Source organism: Terrapene carolina, unplaced genomic scaffold (genome assembly GCF_002925995.2).
Source record: "Terrapene carolina triunguis isolate 2854851 unplaced genomic scaffold, T_m_triunguis-2.0 Scaffold142, whole genome shotgun sequence".
Taxonomy (NCBI): Eukaryota; Metazoa; Chordata; order Testudines; family Emydidae; genus Terrapene; species Terrapene triunguis.
Window position 1 is genome coordinate 964787 of NW_020664493.1, and position 22358 is coordinate 987144.

Below are 22358 nucleotides of genomic sequence, written 5' to 3' on the forward strand. Positions count from 1 at the left end.
TACTATTGTGGAACCAAACTTACTCTATCTTTATAAGAGATATTCTTAAAGCAGCAAACACATTTGTTCATATTTATCTTGCTTCATACAGTATAACCTGGAAAAGACAGTGGTAGTTTTTTTTTATTATGTTTCTGATTATTTGATTTGCCTTCCTGAATTGATTGGCTCAGTTAACAACATGAAACTAGAACTAGAATGTGTATTTTAGAAAGGTAAAATGAAACCCTCAACTTTACCATTTTTATTATATAGTCAAATACAGGATCTTCACCTTGGACAATGCAATGAAACCTGCAAATGAGAAGATTCAAGTCATTGTACTAGTGAGTATTTAAACTGTGGTAGGTAGTTCTCCAGGAAGTTCAAGAGTGAGACTGGTTCCAATGATGGCTTTTGAGGGTGCAGCTGCACTTTCATTCACAATTGTGAGAATCTGGTTAAAAAATTTTCTAGGGCAGAGGTGGCTTCCGAGACCTCCATCAAGAGTTCCAGTTAACTGATGTGTTTTTGTGATGTGGGCATTTGTCCATTAAGAACTGAATAGAGACCATCAATTTATTTCATATGGCCATTGGACAGCTATCCGATGGTGACAACTTTCAGTCATTATTAGGGCTGTCAATTAATCGCAGTTAACTCATGCGATTACCTCAAAAAAATTAATTACAATTAAAAAAATTAATCATGATTAATTGCAGTTTTAATCACACTGTTAAACAATAGAATACCAATTGAAATGTATTAAATATTTTGGATGTTTTTCTATGTTTTCATATATATTGTATTCTGCGTTGTAATTGAAATCAAAGTATATATTATTTTTGATTATAAATATTTGCACTGTAAAAATGATAAACAAAAGAAATAGTACTTTTCAATTCACCTCATACAAGTACTGTAGTGAAATCTCATTGTTGTGAAAGTACAATTTACATATGTAGATTTTTTTTGTTACATAACTGCACACAAAAACAAAAGAATGTAAAACTTCAGAGCCTACAAGTCCACTCAGTCCTACTTCTTGTTCAGCCAATAGCTAAGACAAACAAGTTTATTTACATTTATGGGAGATAATGCTGCCCTCTTCTTATTTACAATGTCACCAGAGAGTGAGAACAGGCATTTGCATGGCACTTTTGTAGCCGGCATTGCAAAGAATTTACATGCCAGATATGCTAAACTTTCGTACTTCGGCCACCATTCCAGAGGACATGCTTTCATGCTGATGACGCTTGTTAAATAAATAATGTGTTAATTAAATTTGTGACTGAACTCCTTGGGGAGAATTGTATGTCCCCTGCTCTGTTTTACCCGTATTCTGCCATATATTTCCTGTTATAGCAGTCTTGGATGATGACCCAGCACATGTTGTTCATTTTAAGAACACTTTCACTTCAGATTTGACAAAACGCGAAGAAGGTACCAATGTGAGATTTCTAAAGAAGTTACAGCACTCAACCCAAGGTTTAAGAATCTGAAGTGCCTTCCAAAATCTGAGAGGGATGAGGTGTAGAGCATGCTTTCAGAAGTCTTAAAAGAGCAACACTCCGATGCGGACACTACAGAACCCGAAGCACCAAAAAAGAAAATCAACCTTCTGCTAGTGGCATTTGACTCAGATAATGAAAATGAACATTCATCAATCTGCACTGCTTTGGATTGTTATTGAGTAGAACCCGTCATCAGCATGGACGCATGTCCCCTGGAATGGTGGTTGAAGCATATGAATATTTAACGCCTCTGGCATATAAATATCTTGTGACGCCAGCTACAACAGTGCCATGAGAACGCCTGTTCTCACTTTCAAGTGACGTTGTAAAAAAGAAGCGGGCAGCATTATCTCCTGCAAGTGTAAACTAACTTGTTTGTCTGAGTGATTGGCTGAACAAGAAGGAGGACTGAGTGGACTTGCAGGCTCTAAAATTTTACATTGTGATTAATTTTTTGAATCGCTTGACAGCCCTAGTATTACCAAATTGTTTCAGACTTGAACCTGTAAGTAGATGAGAAAGGCTCTGTTAGTTTCCCATCCAGGTCTCATGAGGGGGACTGTTTAAAAGTATATCCTTAAATATAAGGTAAAGAACAATAATTATATTAAGACATTCAGCATATGGCTGATTGAGTAGCCTAGGACTAGTTCTGTGCACTATCATGTTGGAACCTTGGGTCCAATTTCTTCCTTTCTTCCTAGGCCAGAAAGGGCAGGGAGGACTGTCAGGGCAATTTACTGTGTCACTTAGCAGTAATTCTTCCAGTCAGAGGAGAAGTCGTGTTTACGGTCTGTGAAGAGAATCTGATATAGTCCTTCTCGGTCTAAGTGGAGTATGGAGGTGGGGCAGAAAAGTGGAATCCTAAAGAAAGGAAAAATTAGAGCAATCTTGCTCTTTCCCCTCCCCAGGATCTAGATGCAAACTTCAGCTAATGACACAACTGTTTCATTCTGAGGGTATGAGCTGTATCTTTGTTTTTGTTTTTTTCCTCAATAGAATTCAAAAGGAATGGTGGTTAAAAAATCAGCGTTGCAGACAAAGCCAATGACCAGTGGACATTTTGTGATACCTGACATTGCAGAGTAAGTTACTGTGGCATAATCTTCAATGTATCAACATATCAAAATTACTACTATTATTATTTGGGAGCATCAGAAATGTCTTCAGACTAAAAGTGGCTAGAGAGATACACAGTCTCAGTTTGGAAACAATTTTCCCTTCCTCACCAAGTGTTGTTTAGTTTTGCCATCCTTTGTTAGAGCAGGGAGAGGAATATAGGATGGTGTGTTACAAACTGCCCTTTCCCCAGTGCAATTCAGACAAGTCTGAGAGAGATCAGGTGGATTTTAACCATTTTATTGAAAACTACAATAGGATCTAAATATATGCTTCTAGGCTACAATTACAGCAAGTAAGGAAAATCTCATTCCCTGCTGGGTGGTCTGGCGGGGCGTACCAGCTACGGGCCGAAGAACCTGTTTCTCTGTCTAGAGTCTGTCACGCCTCCATCACACAGTACAAGGAGAAGCTCTTAACACACCCATTTTATCCTAGGCTATTCATGTGCCCTGTCACATGCATATACACAGCATGTCTATACATGCCAAGCCATGGCTCCCCCTACTGCTGGAAAACATGAAACACATACTAAAAAGATAAACCTTAAAAACAAAAAGGGTAAAGGTTCCTCACCCTGGGGACACAGAGTGGGGCGCTACAGTCCCGTAACAGATGAAGGGGATGTTTCTGCTTTGATTACATTCAAGCACAGCTATGGCATCCTTTTAGAAAACGACATTTGGCAGGAAATGATGGCCCAGTCATGTGTGGCCCTGAGATCCTTGTGGAAGACACCTTGATCCTTACAAGAGCCAGCTCAACCGTTTAGTGCTTATATGGTGCTGCTATATGTATTCCAAATTATGAAGGCCCCAATTCAGCAAACTGCTTAATTGTAATCATGTGCTTAAATCCATCCCTCTTCAGTATAGCACTTATGTTTAAGCATTTGTTTAGTACAAGCTTGAATCCCATTGACTTCAATGAGACTTAAGCATGTGCTTAAAGTTAAACGTGCTTAAATGCTATGCTGAATTATTCATAGCATGAAGATTGCCTCTTGTGAATATACTGTGACTGTCTTCTTCATATAGGTTTTTAGGGAGTAATCTGTGTTCCATGTAGTTTGCAACATGGTAATTTATTGGCTTGTTCCTCATGCTCTACAAAGTGTCTATTTCAATCCAGACTGCAGCGCTTCAGAGAGACATTTATGGGCTTCCCAGAAGCAAAGGGAAAGTAAAATGAAGGAAATTCATTGTTAGAGGGTGAAAACAAAGGAAGGAAGCAGAGATTGGTGTTTGGTTTCAACTGCTGCGTTTTTTGTTTTTTTCCTTATTCTATTTAGCAAGACATTAAATATGTTTAAATTGCTTTGAAAATCTATTGAGTAAGAGAAACTTTCCCCTTTCTATTTAATCTGAACACTAGTCCTGGAAACTGGAAAATCCTGGCCTGGTTTGATGGGTATGAGATGTCCAATAGTTCAGCTGAATTTGAAGTTAAAAAATATGGTAAGCTAATGTTTAATTGGGAGCATGAGTACATGAAGTTCTGACTATATCTCAGCGAAGTTTCTGGTTGTGCTTAGATATTAGATCTTCTAGATAACTGAGGGCCAAATCGGCTTGATAGGCAGTGACCCAAGTAGGAGGTGGTGTTAACCATTCTTCGAGCAGCGCTTAGTGCTTGCTGAGTTCCCTGGTGCATATGGTAGCGCGCAGTCTCCACCATCCATTAAGATGATGATGGTTACTCACCCCAGTGTGTCTGAATTGCTGCGTGGGCCAGTGCAGTGTGTGTGGGAGGGGGAGGGGGCAGTGATGGGAGGTAGCAGGGCAATCGCTCTACCCCCTCTAGAATGCCTTGGGCTCAAAGAGATGCACGGAGGAACAGTCTCGACACTGGGCTGAGACAATCCATATGCAAGGTGCTTGAATTGGGAAGAATTTGCACCCTCTCATCCCTATGCAACCATGTAGGGGCCAATCATGACCTGACCCTTAGTGAACTGGAGGATTTTATAATGAATGTACTTTGGTGAGGAACAGCCAACGCTAACAGTATCACTCAGCCAGTGGGCCTGATTCTGATCTCGCATATATTTTCATATGTGAAATATCATTGACTTCAGTGGATATAAATCAGTATTTGTGAGATCAGGCTCCTAAAAAAAAAAAAAAAATCCAGAGTCTATCTGTCTCTATGCCATTGTAATATAGCTCCAACTATTGAGTAGCAAGAGGGCTATCAAAGACTGCTCTGCTTTTGCCTAAAGCTTAAATGGAGACTTCAACTTTCTCTGCACACCTTTCAGTGCAGGAACAAAGAGCTGCCAATTTTTCCGAAGCCTCGTGCATTATGAACTCTCAGGAGTTGAAGGCACATTTGAACTGTGAACTCTTTTAGACATGATCTTTATTTTTTGTGTTCTTTTGTGCAGAACTTCCATCTTTTGAAGTCAAACTTATCCCATTAGAGCCATACTACCATATTTGGAACAAGACCTTTACATTTGATATTTATGCAACGTAAGTATATTTCAATGGTGTCTTTTTTATGAGGCTTGGGGATAAGAAAAATTGAGCTCTGTCACTTCCTCCACAAATTGTAATTAATAATTAAATTAATCCATAAGACAGGAGAGGCAGTTCAATTGTTGGCAAATGCATCTTTTGGGGCCCTGAGTTTGAAGACTGGATGCTTTCAACCCATATGAGAAGTCAAAATGCACTACTTGGAGTGTCTTGACGGAATTAATAATTGTATGTTGCTTAATTTGACCGTTTAAATAACCAAACCTTTTAAAAAAATGTTTGTTTTCTAGATTAGATGCTTAGATACTAGGTTGATGAGGGCCACATAGGTACCTAAATAGACAGATATTATATTTTTTTACATTGGTATGGATCATACATCATATACATCTCATAATTCTTGTTTCTGAGTACATGCTGCAGGACATCTAACATCTAATCCTGTATAATAGAAATCAGTTGGAGACTTTCCACTAACTTTAGTGGGAGCAGGCTCTGGTTTTTCTCAAGCATTTCTCCTTCAGTCTCTCATATTCTGGACCTTTCTCTCTGTCTCTTCTTTCTTGAAACATTGCTGTGAAATGCTGCTTCTGTGCTAATGGGATGCAGTCTGATAAAGAAAGAAACAGGGCTTTGTGCCTTTCTTTATGAGCTATAGAAGAGATGAAGATGAGAGAGAATTTCTTTCTGGATTGCTAGATCAACAAGTCCCTAAGACAACCAGAGATAATTATTTTTAATTAAATGGAAAATCAGCAAGTATGAGAGTTAGCAACATTCTAAAGCCCAGTAACTTACGATTTAGATAGAGGTGGACCTCAGCTGTTAGTTCAGACTCAAATCTGAACTTTTCCCAAAGCTCAGTGGTGTTTAGACCTCGTAGCTCAGTGTTTCTCAAACTTGTTCCGCTGCTTGTGTAGGGAAAGCCTCTGGAGGGCCGGGCCGGTTTGTTTACCTGCCCCGTCCACAGGTCCAGCCTATCGTGGCTCCCACTGGCCGCAGTTCACTGCTCCAGGCCAATGGGGGCTGCTGGAAGTGGCGCAGGCCGAGGGACGTACTGGCCGCTGCTTCCCGCAGCCCCCATTGGCCTGGAGCAGCGAACCGCGGCCAGTGGGAGCCACGATCGGCCGGACCTGCGGACGAGGCAGGTAAACAAACCGGCCCGGCCCGCTCGGGGCTTTTCCTACACAAGCAGCGGCCCCAGTTTGAGAAACACTGAGCTTCTTAGACATTATGTTCTCATGCACAGGTTTCAAGCAGAGACTGGGAGAACCAAGAGCAGTTCAGATCTAGGTTCTATTTTTCCAAAATCCTGAAAATTCAGTGATTTCAGATAAATGGTTCTGTTTTTAGGCCATCTGTAGTCTGAATTGGAAATGCTAGTCCTACATTAGCAGTTACTGTAAGGTTGATCCTTTATGCAGAGTCTCAGAAATTTGGTGTTTCTTTACTTGCTATATCAATCTTAGGCACTTATGTGCCCCATCACTGTAGTATGCTCTGTGAGGTAGGGCAGTGTAGCAGGGTTGGCACCCGCCTCTCGCGAGTGCCCCGTCTGGTTGGGTGTGTCTGCGGTCTTTAAACCAGTCCAGCCCTGGTATGGGGCTGTATCCCCGGGGCTTCCTCCCTGGAGACACGATCTTTCTGCGGGCCTCCAAAGGCTCAGTCCCTACTCAGTGTCCTCAGCCAGACGGGAGCTCCTTCATTGCTTCCCCAGTCCCTGCTAGCAAACTGTCTTTGGCTCAGACCTAGCAGCCAGCCAGCAGCCTCTCGCTCCCTCCAGTCCCTGCCATCCGTTGTGCTGCAGTTCCCTCAGCTAGGCAGGAATGCAGTCATTTCTTCTCCAGCTTCCAGCAGCAACTAACTGCTGCTCTGTTCTGCAGCTCCTTTTATATGGCCCTCCTGGGGCCTGATTGGCTGCTTCCGCCCTGCAGTCACTCTAGCCTGCTTGGAGGACCTCTCCATTGCGCCTTTCCTGGGATGGGTGTGGCAGAACCCTGCCTTTGGGCCTAGTCCACCCCATCACAGGCAGTGTCACAGTTCCAGGGTAACTGCATCTGTATTCCCTGTCTGTGATCCCTCAAGGGCATCCACTTAAGGTTTCTGGCTCCCACCATCACCTCTTTTGCATGGAGATCTGAATGTGTCTCCCTTCTGACCAGGGTTTTAAGGCTGCACAGCCTCCTGCCTTACATTGTGATATCCCCAGCAAGCCAGTCTGCCTCAAGGCCAGCGCTTGTGCTTTGCTTTCTCTCTGAAGGCTGTGACCAGTGTATTGCCAGCAGTTACAGGTTACCACACAGCTCCTTCTAGGCAAGCATATTTATTCTTAAGGTAAAAGCATTAGAGAGAAAACATATTAAAATTATAAAAGCTCCAATGTGCATGCTCAAAACTTACCAGAAGTCACCCATCAGTCTTCTGGGGCCCAAGTAGGCCAAAGTCTTTCCAACCCTTTTGCAAGATGAGATCTTTGCACAGGTTCAGAAAGAAGGCCCTGTGTGAGTTCAAGCTAATCCTTTTGTACTAAAAGCCCTTTCTTTGTTTCCTAGTCTCTGGAAAACCCAGTTTGAACCAGTATATACAAGACTCTCCAGGGTAGTACATCTCTACGATTGTTTAGTCTCAATGACTCGCCTTAATCACTCCCCACTGTTTTTTTATTCCTGTGAGATCTGTGGTAACCCTCCCCCATGGAGTAGAACACAATGATACAGAAACCGTACAGAGACTGAATAGAGTGACCCCACAGATATTGTATGGGGTTGCAATATTGTTCACAGGGAGTGCTATGGCCCCCTTTTTGCAGATGAGGAACTGAGGCGCAGAGGCCAGATCTACACTACAAAGTTATGCTGACAGAGCTATGTTAGCCAGGACTGTGAAAAAAAATGCACCTCTGACTGAGATAGCTATGCTGACAACCTCCAATCCCCATGTAGATGTACCTACCAACAAAAGGAGTACTTTTGCCAGTATATGCTGTGTCTCCACCAGGGGGCTCTGCTGGTATCTCTATACTGGTGTAGCTGTATCATTAAGGCCTTTGTAGTGTAGACTAGCTCAGGGACTAAGTGACGCATCCCAGGTCTGCACTTTGTATACCTATAGCTTTGTATACGAAGCTGTCAGAGATTATCATATGTATAGCACTAGTTACTAGAGCTGTATTTCAGTTCTAAATAATAAATTACAAAGGCACAATACTAACTCATTGTTAGGCAAAGGGACTCTTTCATTTCATGTTCATTAGCAACTGCACATTAGACTGTCTACTGTGTGTATATTACTATAATTATTGTTGCTTCATTCTTTTTCCTATAAAAGGCACTCTTATGGAAAAGGGATAGATGGTGTTGCATATGTGCGATTTGGCATAATAGAGGAAACTGATAAAAAAATCTTTCTCCCAGGCCTGGAACAACAGCCTTCAGTAAGTAACACATGTTAGAAATGATTATTGTATATGATTGAATATTGAATCATATTTAAATATTAGTTCAGTGGAGCTATGCCATTTTATACCAGTTGAGTTCAATATTTGTTGAAATTCGTGGAAATGAAATATCAAATGGCCTTAAAACACTGGCCCTTGTAATATTACAGTCAATTTACTGGAAGTGCAACATAACCTTTAAATCTAATACCATTCAAAGCACCAAAGGCAATAATACTTTTCCACCTTTATTTTAGATACAAAATGGAAAAGGAACAGTCACGTTAAGTACCAAATCTTTGGAAGAAAAAATAACAAAGAACATTACTGTTTTGGAAGGGCATTTTTTATATGTCTCTGTTACAGTTATTGAAACTGCAAGTAAGTAAACTAAGCATTTGCTGATGTAATCTACAACATTTTCATTGATCTTTTCCCAGTACAGTTCTCATTTGGTGAAATCTTGGTCCATGGATCTTCTTTTCACTGCAAATTAACACAAGTCCTTATTTGACTGTTGTCCACACACATTATGTCTATGCCGCAGGCTTTATCGTGTGTTCTTATCCTTGTTTTACGCTCACCCCTCACACCACCGTCCACACACAGTATCCTAAAGCATGTGCTTATATGTGCCTTGAACCCATGTTTGCTTGCACAGCTGGGGGATGGGTTAAAGCCCACATTTTGCTGTAAGGCATGCTTCAAACTGTCCCCTTTGCAGTGAGGACACAGCTGTAGCCAAGCTTGTGTTCAGATAGTCCTCCAATGCCATACCACATTCCCCGGTCCTGTATGTTCCAGCTCTTCTTCCTAGTCACTTCCTACTTGCCTCCCATGCATCAGAAGCTACTTGTCAGTCAACGTTTAACTCTTCATTCCACTCAGCCTGCTCCATTTCCTGCTCAGCCCAATTCTGCAAGACAGCTCTATGTTATGCTCAACACCCAGCATGCTGCTAGCTGGCCAAAGGAGCATGCCACAGTTCTGGTTAACCAGTGGTGTGAGCACAGCAGGGAGCATGATTTTGGGAGCAACACCAGAAATATCCACTTGTCTGAGAACCTTTTAAAGAGGCTAGTGAAGATGGGACTGCTGTTCAATGCAGGTAGTGCATTAAACATCTAAGGACCTTCTACCGCAAGGCAAAGGTTAGCAGATCACCATCTACCCGCCCCTGTTAGGAAGGAGTTTGACTGGGGGCTCACCACAGTCCCAAGCACAGAGCCCATAGCCCTACATGACAAGCTTCTGAGCAGGGTTTTTGAGACCAGCGGTAATGGCACAGGAGTAGACACAGCAGAACATGGGGCAGAGTCACAGGAACAGACCGTGGTGCTGGAACAAGCCTTGGATCAGGCCCCGCAGCTAGACGGTGAAGGGGTATCCCAAGGCTATATTCCAAGGATCTGAGCATATTGCAGCGCTAAAAGCCGTGGGATATGCCCCAGCAGTCTTACTGCCGCACACAACTGAGTACAGCATCAATGTGGACACAACAATTTGAGTGTTATTTCACAGTGTGGCTGCTCTCACTTATGCTAGGCTGACATGAGAGAATTAACTGGAGTGTAGATCTCTTGAGTTAACTCTGTAGAGAAGACATACCCATGGAAGCCAATGGCAAAACTCCCATTGACTTCAATAGGGCCAGGATTTCATCCATTATGTTTTATTGTCCACTTAGCACAATTGAAAGAGAGCTGGATAATATATTTGCTCATATTTGCTATAATTTAGTCTGAGTCTTAACATTGTGGACACCATTGTGCATATAATGGCATGCACAGCTGATGAACTTTACTCAGCAGGGGCTGACCCTGGGAGCACCCAAGTGACAAATAGGTATTATAGAAGGGTTTCTTCCCCTCTCTCCTCGCTAGCCACACTGAATTTTTGCTAGGAATGTATCGGCTTTTTTGCAGCAAGAAGGAGACCCGGTCAAAACCAGTGAATGATAATGCTGGATGGGCAGGAGCTGATTGTGAACTTATCGTAAAGGTTTGAACCTGCAAAATAAAATATCGAACAATCATAAAAGTATTAGAAGTATTTGCCAGAAAAGAAAACTCTCCTCCCAGAATGTTAGAGACCTAAAGCCTGATTCTTCCACCATTACTCACGCTGAGTAAGGCCTGCTTTTTTGAGTACTCCCAATAGAACTAATTGTAGAGAAAAGAACTACTCAAAGGGAGTGAGAGTGCTGGAATCAAGCCCAAAGTAAAAAACAAAGCTCTCAAAGGGCCAGAGTCTACCCTCCTGACACTGAGTAATACCTTTAACAGTAAAGAAATATCACCTGCCTGCTATCAATTCACAGAAATGGTAAAAATGCTAAGTGTTATCTTTCCCCCAAACCACTCTCTGCACCACGTTCCCTCAGCAAGGACAGCAAGAGGGATGTGAGCAGGCGATGTAGGATGTTCAGAAGGGAAAACTGGGTTGTATATGTGTGGGGGAGGGTGGAAAGCAGGAAGGCTGAGGAGTACACACTGGCAATGCAATCCAGCTTCATTGGTTATGTGGATTAGCTGCTTCGCACAACTGAAGAGCAGCCTGAGCATATTAGGGAATCCAAGGCCAAGAAAAGTGATATTCCATTATAAACTAAGCCATGAGTCTTTGGAAACGAAGGCTTAGCTTCATTCACTTCTGTTGTACTTTAGTTTTCTTCATTTGTGAATGCCTTTTAACATTTGTGTGGGAGTAAAAAATGTCTTGGACCATAAAAGGTGTTTGCTATTAATAGGTGGTGAAATCCAGGAGGAAGAACTCAGTAATGTGAAGTTTGTCAAATCTCCTTATACTATCGACCTGTCCAACACCAAACAATATTTTGTGCCTGGGGCACCTTTCTCCGTTGTGGTAAGTAACGTTTAGTTTGCAGTATCTGCTTTCTTCCATTAAAACGGACTCATCTAGCAGCTGTTCTGCCCATAGAATTCCCAGCTGCTTCCATGGGATTGCTTTGTGAGGAGTGCCTGGCAGGTATAGGCCAAAAACGTTGCTGGCTATCTCTGTTCATTTTCTGGTTTTATCTTTCTGAGTACATAGAGCCATACCAGGGGGTGGAGAGTAGAAAATATAGAACTTATCTTTAAGAAAGGAACTAGGAATGCAATGGTGCACCTCAAGCCTTCAAAAGCTATGAGACAGTGCCCCCCCCCCCCCCCCCCAATTATGAAATTGGCTTACAAATCCAGAGGTTTTTAAAATAGAAGTTGGTTTCTTTTCATCTGTCTTCTGGCTTTTGAGCTGTCAGGGTTAATGTTTTCAAATTTTTCAGCACAACTATCAAGGCTAGAAACTTAATGTGTGTGTCTGTCTGTCTGTTATGGAAGCTGAAATTCTCATATAATCACTTGTCTCCAAGGCCTAAGTGATTACATATACTACTCCTGGGAGAATTGTGCACCAAAAAATTAAAATTCTGTAAAATTCTGCATATTTTATTTGTCAAAATAACACAATATAATCATGTCAGTTACAAATATTTTATAATTTATTTAAAAATACCTGTCAACAAGTATGTCTGTAACAATACAGACAACAAAAAAGATTCATGAAATGTTTTTCTGACAAACAGACTCCTTACTAGGCATATGAGTAATAATTTATTTAATCTACAATACAGAAACGTATTTCCCACACCCCTCAGAAGCAGTGCAAAGGTTGGGGGAGTCAGGGGTAATGGAGGAGCTGAGGGAGAAGTAATTGCTGGGAATGAGCCTGGGAGTGAACCTGAAGGGTTGCTGGGTGTGGGTGGGAGAAGTATGGAACAGGGTTTTTTCGGGGGGAAGGGATTGTTAGGGAGTTGAGGAGCCTCCCCCATGCAGACCCTGGCTGAACCCTAGCCTTTCCCAGTCAGTCAGACACATCTGCCCCTTTCCCCATGTGTCCCTGCACCACCCTGCCCCACCATCCCCATGTGTCCCTGCACGCCCACTCAGCCACCCCTGCCCCCTGTTCCCATGTGTCCCTGCCCCCCATCTCCATGTAGGCCTGCACCCCCATTCAGCTGTCCCCCCCAATATGTCTCTGCATCCCCCTGTCCCCATGGGTCCCTGAACCCCCACTCCCATTCAACTACCACGACAGGCTGTTCCCACCACTAGCCCTTCTGAACCCCAGTCTATGTGATTCCCCAGCAGCCCCATGTGACACTCTCTGTCTGTCCCTTGCCTCCTCACCTGGCCCCATAGGCAGGGTGCTGTGAGGAACACACACTCTGCTCTCTCCCCATCAGCTGTTGAGTGCTACAGCCGGTGAGCTGGCTGCCTCTGTTCTGGTGCCAGAGAGAGCAGCCCCTGGTGAGTGAAAGGCATAACTGCAGCGCCTCTCCAGCAGAATGTATTTTCTGTGGAGAAAAAAAAATCTTCAGGGCACATGAATTTTGCACTTGTGCAGTGGCACAGAATTCCCCCAGGAGTAACATGTGCTTAGGAGAGCTCTGGCACAACAGGGGATCTGGGTGTAGTTGTATGATACTAGTTGGTAACAAGACAAAGTCACCTCCTGCTTCTCCCTCCCAATGGTCAAATTTCCAAATAATAATTTTTAAAGGTTCATATTTCCTATTGGTTTAAAATATCTTTCCTTGTTTTAAGATTTTATTTTCACCCTGTCATTTGCCTGTGGAAATTTTCCCGAATAGGCATCTATAACTTCTGCTGATGGTTCTCCTGCTGCTGACGTGTCTGTTACTGCAACTCTTACCCGAGACAGAAAAGACCCAAAGAAAAAGACTGCACTTTCTAGTAAAGAAGGTCTAGTATCCTTTGTATTCAACATTCCTCGTGCTGCAGAGAAGCTACAAATAATGGTAAAAAAAATTGTTAGACAAATTTTTACAGAAAATGAATGCCCAGAATATTTTTGATGGAAGCTGCAAGGCAACTGCAGCATGATTCCTTACATCATATGACCATCTTTAGGAAGATTCCATTGAAGATGTTACATAAAGTAGGAGCCTGATGCTGCAAATCGTTATGCACTTGAATAGTTTCACTGATATGATTGAAACTACTTCGGTGTTTTAGGATTGTTTGCATGGGCAAGGGTTGACTGACTCAGGCCCTAAAGTTGTATTGTAAAATAGTTTGTATGATTAGCTAGACTGTAATCTTCTCAGGGCAGGGATCAGTTCTTTATTTTCCCTGTACAGCATCTGTGGTGCTCTGCACAAATGTTAAATACTAGTAATAGTGTATTTGTTCTTGGTTTGTGATAGGCAAATTTTGTCAAAATATAGCTTCCACTTTCACACAATTGGCAGAAATGGTGGGCAAAATCCTGAGGTCACTATGCATTTTGTTCTTGGGTAAACTCCTGACCACAAAGGGTACATCTATACTTTGGGCTGGAGGTGTAATTTTTATCTTGGGTAAATGTACATGTGCTAGCTTTGATCAAGTTAATATGCTAAAAATAGCAGTGTGACCGCAGCGGCATGAGTGGCAGGAGAGCTTAGTCACTTGAGCAACTACCTAGGGCCTCAGATGGGATTGTACTCCAATGGACAGCCTATCCTGCTGTCTGTGCTATTGCAGCTACACTTTTTGTAGCATGCTAGGTCAATAAAAGCTAGGGTGACCAGATGTCCTGATTTTATAGGGACAGTCCCGATATTTGGGGCTTTTTTTATATAGGCTCCTATTACCCCTCACCCCTGTCCCGATTTTTCACACTTGCTGTCTGGTCACCCTAATAAAAGCTAGTGTGTGCGCATCTGGAAATTGCACCTCTAGCTGCAGTGTAGATGGATCCGGAGTCAACCACTAACATCAGTGGGGCTGCACGCAGGTGCAGGGGTCTTCCTGCAGAGTCATTGGTAGGATTGGGCCCTAATAATAGACATGACTCAATGCATAGCAAACAGGGAAGAGGTGGGGTGAGAAATGACAAAGGACAGATCAGTAAGATCACACAGCTACTTAGCATAGTCATCTGCGCATTTGAATAGTTGTTAATTTTATTTTCAAAATACTTATTGTTAATCATTATTAAGCCACTTATTGTGAGTGTCATTGAGCAAGCTACTCCAGGAAAATATCAAAGACAAATATAGCAACAGCAAAATAAGCAACGAGCAAGAATCGGATTATAGAATTGTTGTTCTTGTTTTGAAATCACCAAGCTCTGCAAAAAGAACGAGGAGTACTTGTGGCACCTTAGAGACTAACAAATTTATTTAGGCATAAGCTTTCATGGGCTAAAACCCACTTCATCGGATGCATGCAGTGGAAAATACAGTAGGAAGATATACGGAATATACTCGTTCATTAGCCCATTCGTTTATAAGCCGACCCCCCAAGATGGTTAGGTAAAAATAGCAAAAACTCTATGACTCTTTCATAAGCTGATCCTATATTTCAGGGGTTGGCAAACTTTGGCTCCTGGCCCATTAGGGTAAGCCTCTAGCGGGCCTGGACGTTTTGTTTACCTGGAGCGTTCACAGGCACGGAGCCCCTCAGCTCCCAGTGTCCCCGGTATGCTGTCCCAGCCAATGGGAGCTGCGGGAAGTGGCGCGCCCTATTGGCTGGGAATGGTGAACCGCAGCCACAGGGAGCTGAGGGGTTCCATGCCTGCAGATGCTCCAGGTAAACAAAATGAAAATGTATTAGATATTCAATTCAATGATTCCATAGAGTTTAAAATCATCAAATTTTGGTGTAGACCCGTTTATAAGCTGACCCCCACTCTTTGATGCGTCACTTTTTTACCAAAAATATTCGGTTTATGAACGAGTATATACGGTATATACACAGAGAACATGAAAAAATGGGTGTTGCCATACCAACTCTAATGAGACTAATCAATTAAGGTGGGCTATTATCAGCAGGAGAAAAAAAAACTTTTGTAGTGATAATCAGGATGGCCCATTTCAAACAGTTGACAAGAAGGTGTGAGTAACAGTAGAGAGAAAAATTAGCATGGGGAAATAGTTTTTACTTTGTGTAATGACCCATCCACTCCCAGTCTTTATTCAAGCCTAATTTAATCGTGTCCAGTTTGCAAACAAGCTCCTAGACTTAGAGCATTATGGTGACTCAACTCACCCTCCAGTGTTTTCCAGGTGACTTGGTGATACATGAATTAACAGTGGCACCTGATATTGTCTCCTAATTGGCATGCTGTTTGCTCTGTCCTTTTCTTTCTTCACAGGTGAGGGCTGAAGAAGGGAAGCCTGGCATGGAATCAGCCGGAACCAAAACCACTGCTGAGAGATACCAGTCTGCTAACCAGAACTACCTTAGTATCAGCATTCCACATGCTGTCATAGCACCTGGAGATACTTTACAAGTTACCTTGAAGGATATCCACCGGTCCAGCAGCAGTAACATTGACTATTTCTATTACATGGTTAGAAATAGGACTGTGACAACAATACTTTGTATTATAACTGATCATTTTGCAGTTTATAAATCTACACAACTGACTTTTTTCAGGTTGGGAGAAAAGCATGTTAATGTAAGATGCAGCTTCGGAGGAGATCTGGTGCAAAGAGATCCATACACGTGGTATTTTTAGATCTTTTGTGACATCCATATACTTTAATTGAAGTGACAGGTACCAGATTGAGAGCTTTGGAAACTGAAGTCCTAGGGAGAAAAATTCCATGATCTCCTGATTTTCCTAAGTTTGGGCCAAATTTATGCCCACTTCTACCAGATCTGAATTTGGTCCTTAAAACTGCAATAAGCCCAGATTTTTCTTTTTAAAAATTTAGTCTTTATAGTCCTGATTCTTATTTACACTCAGGCCCCTTTACATCACTCTTTCAGTGTAGAGGGGCCTTAAAGTCAGCAGAAAAGTATATGTGCATAAATGAGAATCAGGCCCTGTGAGTTTAAAGTGCAGTCATATTGCTGGCGTCATTTAATGTCTTGCAGTGTCTCTTCCAGATAAATGGTTCTCATTTTACAAGTAAAACTATACTTTTTTTTAAACTTACCTGGGATCCCAAAGTCCAGCTAGTCCTTTCAAGCTAGTGCATCATTACCTGCAACTAGAGCTGGCCAGGAATTTTTTGACAAAACATTTTTCAGTGGAAATGATCTGGTCAAACTGATGCTTTTCACAGGAAATTTCCTGTTTTGAAATATTTTTTGAAACGTGTTTTGAAATTGTCAAAATGTCCCATTTCAACATTTTCAAAATGAAAAGTTCCATTTTTTTGGTACCAAATTATATTTTTTGTTGAGAAATTTAAGGTTTTTTTTTTTAATTAAATTATATAAATATTGAAATGATATGTTTCAAACTTATCTGAAGCAACCCAAACTGAAATTTTTTTGGATTAACAGTTTGCTAAAAATTTTGAGATTTTTGGCTTTTTGTGCTGATTTAGGATGGAAATTTTCAAAAATCTCAAACATCTCCTTAGGATGGGAAAATAGTTTCCTGTTCAGCTCTGACTGAATCTAAGAGCATGTCTACACTACAAAATTAAGTTGCTCTAGTTTATGTTGGCATACAGCCGCCTCAGTAATTGCATAGCTTGTGCATATCTGCACTTTGCTTCTTGTGTTGGCTGTGTGCCTCCTCACCAGGAGCACTTGCACGATTGAACTGTCAGTTCGGTGGCACCCAGTTCTTCAGATACAGATGAAGAAGTGGGGTTTTTTACCGATGAAAGCTTATGCCCAAATAAATCTGTTAGTCTTTAAGGTGCCACCGGACTCCTTGTTGTTTTTGTGGATACAGACTAACACGGCTACCCCTCTGATACTTGAACTGTCACTGTGGGGAATTGTGGGATGGCTTCGGAAAGCCAGCAACAGGTGATGTAAGCAACACGGGCCTGATTTACACTACAGCATAGGCGCCGACTTCCCCTTTGCCCAGTGGGTGCTTGACCCCTCACCCCCACCTCTGGCCCTGCCCCTGGCCCCACCGCTTCCCCGCCTCTTCCTGCCCTGCACCACACTCACCCTGCCCCCATTCCACCCCTTCCCCAAAGTCCCCACCCCTGTCCCGCCTCTTCTCCACCTCGTCCCTGCTCCTCCCCATTGCTCCCGGAAAGTCCAAAGTGCCGCCAAACAGCTGTTAGGTGGCAGGGGGGCAGGAAGTGCTAGGAGGGAGGGGGAGGAGCGGGGATGTGGTGCGCTCCGGGGAGGGGAGGAGGGTGCGGGGGGAGCTTGGCTGCCGGTGGGTGCTAAACACCTGCTAATTTTTCCCCATGGGTGCTCCAGCCCCGGAGCACCCACGGAGTCGGCACCTATGCACTACAGAATTAGGTCAACTTAAGGGAGCTTATGTCATCCTTACTCTGTAAGTGTCTACACTAAAATGTAGCGCCCACCAATGTAACTTGCCCACTATACTGACTTAATAACTCCATTCCACAAGAGGCATAGCGCTTAGGTCAATGTAGTTAGGTTGATGCAGTGTCAGTGTAGACATTGCATTGCTAACATCGGCTGTTGCTGCCTTTCAGAAACCGTCCCACAATGCCCCACCCTGGTAGTTAAATCAGTACAAGTTCCCCTGGTGAGGATGCACACTGTCAACACAAGGAGCGTAGTGTGGACATGTAAAACCAATTCAATTACTGCGCTGGCTGTACGTCAACATCCACAGTGTCTACACTGACACTTTGTTGACCTAACTACATTGACATTGACTCTATGTCTCTTGTGAAGGTAGAGTTATTAAGTTGGTGTAGTGGGCAAATTACATTGGCAGGAGCGAAATTTTAGTGTAGACACTTACATAGTTAGGTCAACGTAAGCTGCCTTGCGTCGACCTAACTCTATAGTGTAGCTAAGACTGGAATTTAATGAACAATTCTCTTCATGATCTCTTCATGTCTTCATGCACAAGCCAGAAAACAATCTTGCTCAGTTTCTCACAGCTTTTATTGACTCTGCAATGCTAACAAGTATAAAAAATATTTCTTTCACTAAAGTAAGCAGATCTGACTATGAATCCACTCAGGGAACAAATCAGTTGAATGACAAATATGTTCATTTTTTTTAAACGATAACTGCACTTTACAGCTGACATTTTCAAAGCTGTGCAAAGCATTTGGACACCCAGTTACCATTTAATTTCAATGGGAATCGGGTCTCCAAATCCTTAGACAGTTTTGGAGATCACAGTCCCAAGATTTACAAGTAAGATGTAAAAAAGAGACAATTTTATGCCAGAAAAACAATGGGGAGTCCGGTGGCACCTTAAAGACTAATAGATTTATTTGGGCATAAGCTTTCATGGGTAAAAAAACCCACTTCTTCAGATGCAATTTTATATCAGGATTAGAATACCTGCTACCCAGAACTACCTGGGCACCTTAGTACCCTTGAAGTGCAATATCTGTAAGAAAGTTAAAACCTGTCTGAAAGGAGAAACTCCATTAGCTCATTTGTGAGGATCTCTGTTCTACTTTGGCCATTTTAATGGCAAAAACCTGTCGTTTTTTTAAGACTTATGGCCAAATGACCCTATGTTTTTATTGTGTCCTGTCTCATGATTTTTACTGTTGTTTCGAAAAGTGTCTGGCATCAGTTCAGGTAAAATCTTTATCAACTCTGCCATCTAAGGGTCTGATTCTGGCTTTCTTACAACTTTCTCTAGAAGTGGTTCAATTGAAATAAATAGGATTACTTGCAGAGAAAGGAATTAGCCAATGTAACAATGACAGAATCAAGAATAAGAGCCAGACTCTGATACTCTTACTCACACTGAGTAATACCTTATCCTGTCAGTGAAAGACCTATCCCCCCTTCAGCCCGATGTAAGAGAGCCAGTGTTCCTATAGCCTGCTGAAAGACAGCCACAAGCCTGCCTTCTGAAGTCCCTTTTGCAAGGTCGGATACAAGGGTGTGCTGGGGATAGAGTTGGAGATGAAGGAGTGTGTCAGGGTGGATCCCCAGCACACTCATATGCAGAAATTCTGGGCAGTGCTGCAGTTCTAAGGGCAGCCTTGGGATGCTACTGTAACTTAAACAGGCTACCAGGGCTAAGTTATACTGGGGGACCTCTCCAGCCCCGGGACTTGCCCAGAATCAGGAGGGCATGATTCCATGAGGTCTCCCATGGAGCTCAGAGGTACTACCCATAGGCCATGAGTTGTGTGCTGTTCCTCTTTGAGTTGCATCACCCAACATCACCCTATGAGTAGTACCATTGACTTCAATGGGAGAACTTATGGAGTTAGGTGCTACTAACCCAGAATAAGTTATCAGAATCTGGCCCTAAGTGACATGATTATTAAGTTTCGTATTCCCTTTATGTAATACAAATTCTGTCATGATTGCACAGCATTTGATTTGTTTTTGAATTGCAGGTGGTGACAAAGGGGAAAGTTGAGGTCATGGGAAGGGTCCCGTATGCAAACAAAATAATCACCCTAGATGTTACTGAGAAAATGGTGCCTGCATTTCGCTTTATTGCTTACTACTTCATTAAAAATCAACGCCACAGTGAGATTGTGGCTGACTCTGTGTGGCTAGACATTGTGGATGCCTGTGAAGGAAAGGTAATGACAAATAAAGGGATATTTATAGAGAACAAAAATAGAAAAAAGATGAATAAGGTGGGATATGATAGAGATCGAGCCAAAGATCTGATCCCATATATATAAAAGGGACAAAAAGCAGTTTCATACAGGTTGGCGTGCATTTATTAATAATCTTTTAGTAATTCCACCATTACCACCATCTAATTCTGAATACACAAAGAATCTACATTAGAGTGGTCCCTTGTAGTAATCTTTTAAAAGCCTAGTATTTGAGGGACAAATTCTGCTCTCATGTACTTGATTTAGACCTGTGTAACCAAGAGCAGAATTTGGTCCATTAGCTGAAAGTGAGAAGGCAGATGTGGGCGAAGAGAAAGTGAAGTAGCAATTGTTTTAGTTTAATTAACTTTGTAACATAAATAAGCTACACGTCACTAGTTTTATTTCGAAGTATTTTTGATTGTCAGCTTGCTTTGGAAAGATATTAAATGCAGCTGGTACTGTTTAAGGCCCTGATTCAGCAAGGCATTTAAGCATGTGCTTAAATCTAATTGAAGTTAAGCTCATGCTTTTCTGAATCCCTAAATATTTAAGGTAAAATTCTCTTCACACACACCAGCTTCCAAGGCTCTTAGTGGGTGTTACCCACATGTATCTGAGGGCAGAGTCTCCATTCTTTAAGGTTCTGGTGTTCTGAGCTCTCGTAGCAACTGGAGTAAAGGACAATCAGCATGGGTTAGGATCAGCCCCTTTATCTTCGTCTGCCAACAAACATATACCACAAATGACACTAGATAAATGTTAGTGGTGTGAAATGCAGAAAGCTTAGATAGAGATTACCTATATTGCTAATACCTCACTAATATCAATGCTTGATATTAATGCTAATGAGAAATGTAAAATTCTGTTATTTAAACATTTTGCATTTAGATTCAACTGCAAACAGACCGAGACACATACGAACCAACGGAACTGGTAAATTTATCCATTGACACAGATCATGCAGGAACTGTTGCCTTAGCTGTGGTCGATACTGCAGTTTTCATTCTGAACAGAAAGAATAAGCTTACGGCCAAAAAAGTAAGTGTGTTAAAAAGAAAATAGCATGTGTCACTGAGTCAAGTAGTATTTCACAGGAGAATAGAGAGATCTGAATATAATAAATGAGTAGTAATCAAAACATTATTCTAGACGTTGCTTATTTGGGAAAATATTTTTCTTATTTATTTATAATACTTTTATAACCAATTTGCATAGGATTTGCCAAAGCAGAACAGACTAGTAGGCTGTCCACTCTCATATGGGCAAAATTAATGATTCAGAGGAAGGCCATAAATGAATTCAATGTATGCCCTTCTTAAAATGTTAGATTCCTTTCATCTCAGTGCTGGGGTGTAACCAATACTTCTATTTGCATCATTTCTGCATATGGCCCGATAACAGGATATGACATCGCTATTCAGAAAAGAATCACTAGTTTTGCAGTAGTGCACCTTCCTTTAATGCTATTATATTTTGTAGGTCTTTGAAGCAATGAATTCATATGATCTTGGATGCTCAGTGGGCGGAGGTGCTAACAGTGCTCAAGTTTTCAATGATGTGGGTCTGGCCTTTATATCAGACACAATTAAATCACATTTTCGGCAAGGTAAACAAAGACCTTCTTCCTTTGCTATAGAAGTGTATTGTGGTAGAATAAGTTCACACTGAATTTCTGGGGGGTGATTTTTAGACCTCGTATGGCACTGTATTGTTGCTTTTTTCAGTGGCCTCTCTTCTGTGTGGTCTTATTATTTCCCAATGTTCATTTTCCCATCTTATACTATGTGTTCATAGCTCATATGCGGGTAAAACAGGCTACACTCTTGAGACTGGTCATTTGGCATCTATTGCAGATTGGACTGTGTGAGGGGGGGAAGGCACTGGTAAACCAGCTTTGCAGATCATGCGTCCTCTGGCTGCCAGGTCCCAGGCTGGTGCTGAGGAGCAACTTAGAGCAGCCTCAGGTATTATTTTAACCAGACTCTCTTGCTCTGTTTTCCTAGGCTATAAGTGTTCCCCTGCTACCAGAAGACAGAAAAGATCATTGGATTTTCACAAGCAAATTTCAGGAATTGGTATGGCCATTAATCTTCAGGGGCAAGAGCCAGAGGCTGCTGGGGCAGGGCGGAGAGGACTGGAGAGCTAGGGACCAGAGCCTCAGGGGTGGATGGAGGGAAGGGGAAGGATGGTGGCTCGGGGGGCACTATGTTCTGTGTGTGCCATAGATTTCAGAGGAAAGCCATTTTAGAAATGATTTTATGGTTAGAAAATGTTTTATTAATACCACTTCTCCTTCCCTTCTGCTTCAAAGCCAGGTTGCCTTC

The 22358-nt window shown here is 42.2% G+C and overlaps 1 protein-coding gene across 1 annotated transcript in view; it reads left to right on the forward strand.

The window, feature by feature from the left end:
- The window catches only part of LOC112119334 (complement C4-like), an 89068-nt gene that overhangs the window by 3292 nt on the left and 63418 nt on the right, over positions 1–22358 (forward strand). Inside the window, exons 4-16 of the mRNA XM_026653662.1 lie at positions 256–326; positions 2493–2578; positions 3987–4069; positions 4999–5086; positions 8420–8525; positions 8786–8909; positions 11278–11393; positions 13183–13350; positions 15693–15890; positions 19819–20010; positions 20923–21072; positions 21514–21640; positions 22038–22109. Coding sequence (XP_026509447.1) covers positions 256–326; positions 2493–2578; positions 3987–4069; positions 4999–5086; positions 8420–8525; positions 8786–8909; positions 11278–11393; positions 13183–13350; positions 15693–15890; positions 19819–20010; positions 20923–21072; positions 21514–21640; positions 22038–22109 — 1581 coding nt within the window. The remainder of the gene's footprint in view (positions 1–255; positions 327–2492; positions 2579–3986; positions 4070–4998; positions 5087–8419; positions 8526–8785; positions 8910–11277; positions 11394–13182; positions 13351–15692; positions 15891–19818; positions 20011–20922; positions 21073–21513; positions 21641–22037; positions 22110–22358) is intronic.